Genomic DNA, 11,819 nt, shown 5'->3' with positions numbered 1-11,819 from the left:
CGCACCTGGTCCATGCTCCCAGTTTTTAGTGGTGTCCGAGTCGCTCATTTGCTTTTGTTACTTTGTAAGTATGATTTTAGTTACTTAATGTTCTTTGTTGTGTATATCTGTTTTCCATGTCCGGTCATTGTACCTGGATTACATTCTTCTGATTACCGCTATAACCTTGGTTCCCTTGATTAATCTTGGAAACAATGAAGTTAAATTTTATGCATATCTTCTAATTTACTTTCAATGATAAATTATTTTAGACCAGGAAGGAACATCAGTATATATATAATAACTTTTTCGTGATTAACTAAATAACCTACGTGAAACACTACCCCCAACAAAATGCTTATTCGCATCAGTTTATTTGAAATGCTGATGAGCATACGCAGTGAAATAAAAAAAATCTAGTAATCATGTTCAACGTTACAAATATTGTAAAATAAATATATATTTATATATAGTAAGGCAAGATAAATAAAAGGGAAGCAGGATTTGAACACGAGTTAACAAGGGAAACAGGCAAACACTACAAAGATCATAAAATGGCCATAATAACAAGAAAACAGAACTTAAAGATACACAGTAAATGAGCAACCATGACTATACTCAAAATGGGTGAAACGATCAGGCATACTGGTAGGGTAAGCGTCACCTGCATTTCAAGAAATACCAGCGAGTTGCTCATTAAATGTTAAATCCGCGGAAGACTTATGAGGAAAGAAAAGTAATATTACAATGTTATTTATTTTTTTTTGGGAAAAATGCACATGTTATCCCTTGCATCGAAGACAAATATATGGATTAGTAGAAACAAAGCAGAAAAATACAAATAAAACAATTTGGCCACAAAGCGAATCTCCACTTTAAGATACAATTACGACAACAAAACAGCATGACAAAATTAATGAAAAAGTATGACCACAAAAAAAGTGTTACAACTTAAAGTGAAAGGTATAATCACAAAATGAGAAACACCACAAAGTAAAAAGGTATGAGGCAGCTTAAAAATCAGTTATAAGACACGACCTTATCCAACAAGTGTAACTCATTTCGAAATGCATTGGTAATGTTTTTAAATCATTATTATCCATGGTATACGCATGTTTTTTTTAAAACATTCAAATAAATTGAAAATCGCATTAGAAGACTTTTCATATGCAGCTAAAATGTGAGTATCATTTTAAAAGTCCTTAAAGATGAAATAAGAACACAATACAAAGCGGAGTAACCCTAATGACAATTATACATACATTGACTTATCCGTGTAAGCGGTAACTTAACTAACTTTAAAATAAATAATAGAAACTATAAATTTCAACATCATTGTTTTAAGTGAAAACTAAAAGAAAATAAGACTTTCATTTTTTAAAGTGTACAACTTTGAAATATTTTGCAGAAAAGCGGAACTTTTTTTTTTAAAGAGAAATGATATCAATCATCACGAATCAATTACATCTTTTGTATTGATAGTGCCCCGACCATTCCAACAAAAATTACCCAATTACACGTTCAGTCTGCAGACCATCTATTACAGTACACCAATTGTGACTATTTCTAAATAATCAAACCATGTTCCATTACTTTAAATGATATATTTGACTACAGCGATGGCGAACCACATTGTACTATACCAAAATGTGGTATTAAAACTTGAAAAACATGTAACATTCTTATAACCGACTCTTACTTATCTAGTTCTCTTACAAACGAAACCTTCCATACAGGAAGTCACGATGAATTAAGTTGAAAATCAACAAACTTAATATATGGTTTAGAATGCAACTTATGCGGTCTAATATATGTCGGTGAAACACAAGAACGATTAAACAAAAGAATGTGCGGTCATCGTTCGAAAATAAATACCACCAAATTCCCTACATTTTATCAATATTTTAATCAACAAGATCATTCAATCCTCTCTATGAAAGGTCGTATTTTAGAAAAAAATATACCATCCTACAAACAGTCCCGTTCTAAGTAAAAACCATCGTAGGGAAAGAGAGGAGTACTGGATACACAAATATGTACTGCAATACCTTATGGATGCAATGACAATATAACAATATCATTAATGTGATGAATTTATTTGACAAAAATCCAAGATGGGAAAGAAGTCATGGCCATCGCCACTATACGTCACCTAAGTTACATGATGTCTCAATAGATGGTCTCCTTCCTTTCATACAAAAAACCTCTTGGACTTCATCTCATTAGAACCAAACTCTATTTTATACCTCTCATTCTACTACACTGGATAAAACGAGAACAAGAAGACATAGATTCTCTGTCAGAGTGGTGAAAGACCGTAAGGTTCTTAATTTTGAAACGAATGAAAGTTTTAAGTAGGTCAATGAGTGCCAATGCTGCATCAGTTTTCAAGGATCCTGATGTAGCAAAAACGTTGTCTACTATACATGACATATATGTTGTCGTACCAGCAGACAAAGCCCAAAACAACGTTGTTTTTGTCTGCAAAACGTTTTACATCCAATGTTTATTATCAGAGGTAGACGTAGAAAATAATAGCATTAATAAGACCTATACTGCTACCACACTCTCCAAAGAGGATATTGTGGAAAACCATAAATCTGAGCCATCCTCTTCTGGTCTCTCTACCAAGGACGATGATTGTGATTTACCGTCTATGTACTGGATTCCTAAAATCCACAAGAATCCATACAAAAACGTTACAAAGCTGGATCTGCAAAAAGTACCACCAAACTTCTTTCAAAACTTTGAACTTCTATACTAAAAAAAGAAGGTTTGCAGTCCTACCAAAACACTTGCTACACCCGTAGTGGTATAAATTCAATGTGAATCCTGAAAAATTCGAAATATCTTTTGGGGACAATTAGTACAAATCTAATATCAGAATATAATAGCATTAAAACCTATGATTTTTCAACACTGTATATTTCTTTTCTCCATACTCAGTCAAATCCCGACTTAAAAACATTATACATCGTTGTTTTTTTTTGTTTTTTTTTAAAGATGGTAAACCTAGATACAAATATATAATTCTTGGTAGAGATTCCTCATACTTTGTAAGAAATAATTCAAAATCATACAGAAGAAGTTGTTTACAAAATGCTGGAATTTTTAATCGACAACATATTTATCCAGTGTGGTGGACACGTTTTTCAACAAACAATCGGCATTTCAATGGGAACAAATTGTGCTCTACTGAATTTATAGCTGATCTGATCCGAAAGGAAGAATATCGTTTAGCTAGACCCTTTAATCTCAGTTTCTGCTATGACATATTATCTTTAAACAATCCTAAGTTTTGGGATTTGACATCGCATGTACCCCAAAGAACTTTAGATAAAGGATACTACAGACATTGTGAAGTCAGCCTCTTACCTTGACCTACACTTAGAAATCGATGGTAAAGGAAAACTATTGACCAAACTTTGAGACAAACGTGTTGATTTTTCATTCAAAATTGACAACTTTCCTTTCATTTTGGCAACATTCCTTCAGCACCTGCGTTTGGAGTGCTCATATCACAACTTATACGTTATGCCAGAGCTTGCCAAGACTACGCAGACTTTTTGTATCGCACTAGAATTCTAACAAATAGGCTTCTGGAGCAGGCTTATGTTGCTGCAAGATTGAATCATCACTACAAAAGTTTTATGGCCGTCATTATGAACTCGTGGATCGTTACGGTGTATCCAAGACTGATTTGTTCAACGTCTCATAGTTTTCCTTTCCTATTTCGTCTACCCGGGACTTGACTTTTTATGAGAAACTCGGCGGGTGTTTCTAGAAAAGCAGAGGACGCTTACCTACCGGCGCACTTGGTCCATGCTCCCAGTTTTAAGTGGAGTCCGAGTTGCTGATTTGCTTTTGTTACTTTGTACGTATGATTTTAGTTACTCTATGTTCTTTGTTGTGTTGGTCTGTTTTCCATGTCTGGTCTTTGTACCTGGATTACATTCTTTTGATTACCGCTATAACCTTGGTTCCTTTGATTACTCTTGGAAAACAATAAAGTTAAATTTTATGCTGATGTCAAATGACTCTTTCAAACACGGCTAGCAGCATACCGAACTTTGCAATATACATAAAGTTGGAAATTTGTATGTTTTTCTTATGAAAGAATAGTAGGGAATAAAGAATAATTTTTACTTTTAATGTCAATACTAACAATATCACGCAAAATATCTCGATGAGTTTACAATAGAAAATTTGAAACACATCTGTATTTATGGGACTGTATTTATGGGACTGTATTTATTAAATCTTTAGCGACATGGGTGACCTTCTCAGGTTTTTACTGCCGACAGTTTGTTACTGTGGATGTCTTTCGTCGTTTACCAAAAATAAAATCTTATTGCGTATGGAGTTTTCATATCACACCTCATACGTGATGCCAGAGCTTGCCGTAACTACGCAGGCTTTTTGTATCGCGTCAGACTTCTTATAATTAGGCTTCTGGAACAGGGTTATGTTGCTACAAGATTGAAGTCATCTCTACAGGAATTTTATGGTCGTCATCATAAACTCGTAAATCGTTATGGTGTACAAATATGCGCCATGAAAAGCGATTTGTTCAACGTGTCACAGTTCCTTTTTTCTTTCGTCTACCCTGGACTTGACTTTTTATGAGAAACTCGGCGGGATGTTTCTAGGAAAAAAGAGGACGCTTACCCTACCGGTGCACCTGGTCCATGCGCTCAATTTTTAGTTTTTTTTGGTTGTTTTATGATCTTTGTTGTGTATATCTGTTTTCTAAAGTCTAGTCTTTGTCCCTGGATTACATTCTTTTGATTTCCGCCAGAATCTTGGTTCTCTTGATTACACTTCAATATATGTTACAGATTTGAAACTTTTTTTTTGCATATTTAGCTTGCGATTTAACACAAACTTTCAAATGATTTGTTTAATTGCGAACCATTTTGTCTTCGGTTTAACATTAAAAAATATGGCTTCGTTTTGTAAGATTTTAAGCCAAGGGGCGTAAGTTGTCATCCGACCCACTGGTTTACTGTCAAATTGGAATGATGGACAGCAGTAGACTTCAAATTCATGTTAGAACCGCTGTAAGTACTAGGATACTTTATATAATTTATTTCCAGCCATTCAAGTAGTTACCGAAGTGAAAATATTTTTAGATTCCAAGAGAAATGTTAACTGTTTTCCCTTTCCCGAATGAAAACCAGGTTTTCGGATGCTGCTGGGTTGTGTCAATTAAAAAAAATCTTGCTAAAATGGCTTGCATTGCGTGAATATGAAAAACGAATATTCTGGTTCTGTTTGATCTGTCTGTTCTATTACAGTTAAAGTAAAAGCCGGCTTTTTGTACGATTTCACTGACAGGTAAGACCAGATTTTATTTATGTACAATATTTTTTTTTGCTTTCATTTCATATGTTAATAGTCTTGGATTTTGTACATAAATTGTTCTTTTTATGCTATGCTGCCGATATCATAACTTCCAAATAGTCAGATAATTATGAATGCAGTTCAGGAGTATGCTAAAGGATGGGTCGAACGAAAAAAGAACCAAACACCATTTGAACTTCTTGAAAATCTGGGCGAGAGAAATGCAGGTTTTTGATACATAGTAGTCTCGGGTAGATACAGCATGTGATACAGATTTTAACATGTCATGTTCATTATATCAAATACATAGTGTATTTTAACCCTACTTCTAGTATGGTCTATGAAAGGGTGTGATATAGGGTATGCGATATAGGTCTAGAGGTGTGATAAAGGGTATGAGATATAGGTCTAAGGATGTGATATAGGATATGCAATATAGGTCTAGAGGTGTGATAAAGGGTATGAGATATAGGTCTAAGGATGTGATACATGATATGCGATATAGGTCTAGAGGTGTGATAAAGGGTATAAGATATAGGTCTAGAGGTGTGATAAAGGGTATAAGATATAGGTCTAAGGATGTGATATAGGATATGCGATATAGGTCTAGAGGTGTGATAAAGGGTATGAGATATAGGTCTAAGGATGTGATATAGGATATGCGATATAGGTCTAGAGGTGTGATAAAGGGTATGCGATATAGGTCTAGAGGTGTGATAAAGGGTATGAGATATAGGTCTAAGGATGTGATATAGGATATGCAATATAGGTCTAGAGGTGTGATAAAGGGTATGAGATATAGGTCTAAGGATGTGATAAAGGGTATGCGATATAGGGTAGACGGTATAAGGTTTAAACAAACACTTATAATGCATAAATCTGTATTTTAAGTTCAAGTAGCAAAAAGCTTTACTTACTTTCGTCACGCGTCATTTGTTCGTGTCAATCAATTTACAGAGCAGACACCCAGTTTCGGTTATCTAGTACTTAAAAGTTCGGCTAAAGGACATTCATAACATATGTCGAGCTTCGACATTAACGTCAAAATCGCGTGACACAATTGTGCTCTACTATACATCAAATGATATACGAAAATTGAAATATTTCAATCAATTCAACGCGAACTTATTTTGACAGCAAGAGAATTGTATAACATGTTGTCTGAGTTACGAAAGTAATCTTCAGTTAATATTTGATAAAGCATTCAATTATTGACACCAGTAACACAAATTGTCATTTTACCATCATTTTGCTTTTGATCAAACTTTCCAAGTCTCAACTTCTGAACTGTCGATATTCAAAAAGAGAACTATATATCTTCTACCTCTTCAGTTATGAATGCTTCCGTGACTAGTTGCTTTTTCCACTTGAATTTAGAAAATTATTGACAGAGTAAAGCTTTCTCTGCGTGCAAACATAATTGTTTCCGTTAAAATGCGTCAATCAAATGTTTCTTTTAAAAGACTTTTGTTTCTTTGGTTTTTTTTTGTAAATTTTTGGCAATTTAGCTTAAGACCTGACTGTTATTGTTTTGAGACAAGGCTAAACTATTTTAGTAAGCAGTTGTTATTTTGAAACTTACTAAAAAATATTGTAAAAAAGACAAATGGTAAGAAACGATCATAGCATTCATAGACGGGAGTGATTAAGAAGTCCCACTTGTCTTAATGTTTTCATTGCTTGGTAAACAATTATATTCCCTTCTCTTCTGTTAAATTAACATTTTGTTTGTTCTTCCCAGTAGAAGTATCTATAACCTGTCTTATTTAGAGCTGACAAAAGTTTGTTTATCGTTCAAAAGGTGTCTTTCTCCTCATTTTTTAAATCAATTAAACCTTAACGATTATGGAGGGATAAGAACAGACAAGTAACATGATTCAGAAAACCAAATCAAAGAAAGCCTAAAACAGGACTACGGACAAGGTTATTACATTATAAGTGGTCAGCAGCAACATCGTAAAATTGAACAGAAGCGTGCTGCATAATTGTGGGATATCATAAGTAATTATCTGGACTATTATGTTTCATCCAAAATCAGTCATGGCAAGATTTGAAGCCATTACAACTCAATTTTCCATTTGTATAAGTTACTTTCCGTCTTATACCGGTTTAAAAAACGTCTTTTCAATTACAACTTAGAATGGCACACGATTGTCATACGTTATCACTATCACAATAAATAAAATGGGTATATATGTCGAATTAACAAATGTCACTCATAATTGTCCATCCATCCATAAACAAACCTTTCAAATAATGTACGAATGAAAAAAAAATACAAATACATAAATATATATATAAGAAGCAATATTGTTGCTTACACTAATACATATAAGTCAACTTATGAGACAAATGATTAGATTGTTTTTCTTATTGTATAGATTTCATTTTGTGATTTTGGGATGTAATATAAAAATACAGTGAACTTGACCGAATCTTATATACTGATAAATTGCTTATACAGAAAAGACACAAACAATAGATATTTACTGTCTATTGAAACTAAGGTTAGTTTTAACAATATCTTGAGTATTTCGTTTTTGTTCATAAATTATATGTACATTTCCTTCTCTGGTTTCTTGTATATACTAAAAATGGTTAGAATCTCAAGTTCATTGTTATATGAAATATTTATTTCTTTTTACTTAAATTTCAGGGTCTGCAAGTTATCTTCAAGTTTGAATCGTATTTTGGATATCCCATAGTACAAAGCAAAAGCAAAAATTCGAGATGAAAATGTGTGTGCATTTGTGTTAAGTTTTCTTCCAAAACAAGAGCTCCTTAAATGCAATTTATCTATAGTCAAGGAGAACATTTACATCATATCCCACAAAAGTCATTAGTTATGACGTCACGTTGTGAAACAACTGATCTGTATGAGGTCATCAATCTGCAGATCATATCCTTTGTGGTCGTGTTGCTCGTTTCCGTGTGAACTTTAATGTTTTGTATTATTTGTTGTTTACCGTTTTATTAGTTTATGTGATCTCGCACATGTTAATTAGCCTCTAGATATCTCCCCTTTTTATGGCCACTTAAGTATGTTAACTTCTTTTGAAGTTAAGCAGCGTCCAACTAAAAACGAAGTGTGAAATGCATTTAAGTACCATTCTGTATAAGAATCAATGGGTGGCACATCATATTTCTCAGTTTGGCCTTTTTTGCCTCAAATATATTCAAAACATCTAGAAAATAATTGAAAAGCTATTTAAATTTATCCTATAGCATCTGTGACGTAGTTATTTTTGAACTGCTTATTTAAGGAAAAAGTGCGGGAAATTTTTCCTGCCATTTTTCCATATTTCGTTTCAACTAAATTTTACCTATCTTAAAAGGGAAAACTTTACAAACACTTTAATAGTTATTTCTGGAGGTTATATGGTATAAATATTTGGTTAATGCAATAAAATATATATTTTTTTCTGTCTTGTGCCACACCTTACACACATTTTGTCTGATTCTTAGACGGAGAAGTATGCTCCACCGATGTATCTGATCTAGGTGATTCATTATTTTGGTATTATGTAACTTTTTTCGGTATCGTTAATTACATTTGATTGCATTCATGTTAAATTTATTTGGTCTTTTTCCCTTGAATATCCGATTTGGCTTTAATTAAGTCCTTGAATTTACAATATCTGGATGCCGTCCCAAATTGATCTTAGAAACATGACAAATTGTTTATCCAGCATTTTAATTACTTTTCTCGATTGTCATAATCTCATTATGTTTCTTTTACTAAAGAAATATTGAATAATCCAGTGAATTATCGAAAAATAGGTGAAAAACGGATTTAAAAAAAAACATATTCGAAAACCTGCTTCTATAAATATAAAACTTTTTTTTCTTAAACTGTGTAACATCTCAGAACAAATAAGTAACTGTTTTTACTGACACACGAAAGACAAAGTTTGAAGATCTATTTATGAAACAAATAAAAACCGAATAAAATTAACCAACGACAATAAAGAACAAGACAAAAATACATCTTTAGCTCGGATTTCGAAAGGGGTCTAACTAGAGGAATTTGAAGGAAGAGAAAGAAAGAAACATTATAAAAAGTAGAGATTAAATCATGAAATTTAAATATGTGTAAGAAGAAAATATCAAGTTCACTAAAAGTTGGGAATGACGATGAATGAAATGACAAAATGAGAGTAGACTATTTACAACACAATAGATGTTTTGTCTCTACTCTGAACTTTCGGTCGAAGAATCCATAAATGAAAGGATTTGCGACATTGTTGACAACATTCATTTCTCTTGAGAAGGCCACAATTGCTAAGGCTTCTTTCGATATTTTCCCGAAAAACTTTGGATCCTTTAAACTAATTGCAAGAATTACCATTCGAGGAACATAGGAAAAAATGAATGCTAATCCAATAGCCATGAACATGAACGAATATCGATGAGCAAATGACATGCATCGAGGTTTTTGAAAACCATTTCCGTAATAAGAGGGCGATGTACAGCTATTATTTAGACGACTTGTCTCCCCTTGGGTACACAACATATTGTCGCTGATGTCAGGCATAATATTCATTAAAACTAAATTAACAGTTGATTCGACTTTATGTCTGTTTATTTCGCACTGAAGAGATCTCCGCTGTTTAGCCTTTATCTGATAGTAGATTGTACGACCGATAAGGCTGTTAAATATTACTAATAGTATCATTATAGCTACGGAACTAATGGTTGCTATTGCAGTGTACGTAATGAAACATATTCCATAGTAGCGTTGAACATCAATATCACATACATAACCAGTAACATTATTCACTGGGTTGATTACTTTAATTTCGTCATTGTAAACAATAAGAGGAACGGAAAAAATAATGCCGACCACAACACAGGCGACAAGAGACACTCTTTTCCAAATTGTTGTCATTTGTCTGCCGAACGGTCGACATATTTTTAGATAACGTTGTACTGCAATCACTAGGAGCAGGACTATTGACGCAATTGCGAAAGCATTAGTTGGAAACCACACAAATTTACAAAGTGCACTCCCTTTGAAATTGACAGGATTAAGATTCATTGCTAATTCTAATGATGATCTAAATCCACATGCAAATAGATCCAGAATAGCTAGGAATGGAATGAAGTATCGATCATCTTTTTTGTTATTCATTCGGAAACTATAATTAATGATTACAACTGCATTTCCTGAAATTCCTAAAATGAGATAAATGCCAAGAAACACATCGTTGACGTAGTAGTTTGTTGACAGCTGGTCATTCCATTCCGTCAATTTTCTCTCTTCTGTCTTGTTCATTCTAACTATAATTGTTGGCACAGAAATATATTGTTTTTGTTTTATTTTGACTCGGGATTAATCCAATCTTGTGCAGAATTTATCACACCGAATCATTAAATGCGTCAATCGCATGAGTTATAAAAGTAGTCGATTTTATACTTTGTAACCTTTTCATTACAATGTCATTACATTGATAGAGTCTTTTAAATCCTAAAAAAAAAACAAAATAAAACAGATCGATTTATCATTATTCTGCAAACTTTGTTAAAAGTTTAGAATGACAGAACTATTTTACAGAACATGTAGTTTATCTGTATTTCCTATCGCAAATATTCACTCGTAATATAGGGGTTCACATTGAACGTTATGGGTTATTTATGTTCGCTTTTATAGCAGAGTAATTTACACTTTAAATTACACTTGAAAAAGACACTTTGCTAATGGAACCTATTGTTTTCATATAACTTGAGATCCATCAGAATTTGTAACCCCTTTGCGCTTCGATGTAACTAAATGGAATAATGTTACCTTATTTCTATCCTGTAACACTAAATTCCCTACTGAAAGTCCTGTAATTGTACATGATAGTTAACAAATCGTCTACTTTGTTGAAAATGTATTATTTAAAAACTTGGATGTAGTTTTTTTTTTTTACAAAAGAATGAACGAGTGTATCAATATAAATTACTTATGGATATTGCAGGTATTAGCTTTCGTTCCCGTTAGGATGGATGGTAAATGTAATTAGAAGCAAAAGCATTTATATAAAACAAAAGAAACGTTACACCGCCCCTTTCGGTCAAATGCAAACATCTAACATTCACCTAAAAATACTTTCACGGAAAATAAGACACTTTTGCTTGATATTTGATACAAGTTCAACAAAATTTAAAATTCGCATAACTAAAGTATATTTTCTTCCAGTTTTCAGCGTATATTCCATGCTTGATTGGCAAAAATATTTAGTTGATCTCTTTTTCTTGTTTTTGTATTATTTTGTGAACTTTGGAAGAACGAAACCACTCCGCATTACTAGTTGTTTTTATCAAAGACATGTTCACTTCTACATGCTTTATGCTTGTTTGAAATGGGTGTTAATAAGATTGATATGCAGATATTTCTGTTTTTGCGAAAACTGTGTAGTTTAACCTCACTTAACGACAAAGCAACATTCCTTGTCGAACATTTTTCTGCATATTGAACCATTGATGTAATTTTTCTCTTTTATTTCAATCAAATT

General features: G+C 32.9%; 1 protein-coding gene across 1 annotated transcript; it reads right to left on the bottom strand.

Moving 5' to 3' along the window:
* Positions 1–8,923: 8,923 nt before the first annotated feature.
* Positions 8,924–10,886, bottom strand: LOC148625445 (orexin/Hypocretin receptor type 1-like). Its single transcript, XM_088568992.1, has one exon. It carries the CDS (start codon positions 10,595–10,597, stop codon positions 9,485–9,487), a length of 1,113 nt encoding a protein of 370 aa, XP_088425118.1. The 5' UTR covers positions 10,598–10,886; the 3' UTR covers positions 8,924–9,484.
* Between the last annotated feature and the right edge of the window lie 933 nt (positions 10,887–11,819).

This window comes from Perna viridis, chromosome 2 (assembly GCF_037379345.1).
Source record: "Perna viridis isolate PV_CMFRI_1.1 ecotype Kerala chromosome 2, ASM3737934v1, whole genome shotgun sequence".
Taxonomy (NCBI): Eukaryota; Metazoa; Mollusca; class Bivalvia; order Mytilida; family Mytilidae; genus Perna; species Perna viridis.
The sequence above is the reverse complement of the archived record's forward strand: the minus strand, read 5'-3'. Positions and strand labels throughout refer to the sequence as shown.

Excerpts from the sequence above, each read along its gene's own strand:
- LOC148625445 (XM_088568992.1), bottom strand. The coding sequence starts at position 10,597 with ATGAACAAGACAGAAGAGAGAAAATTGACGGAATGGAATGACCAGCTG.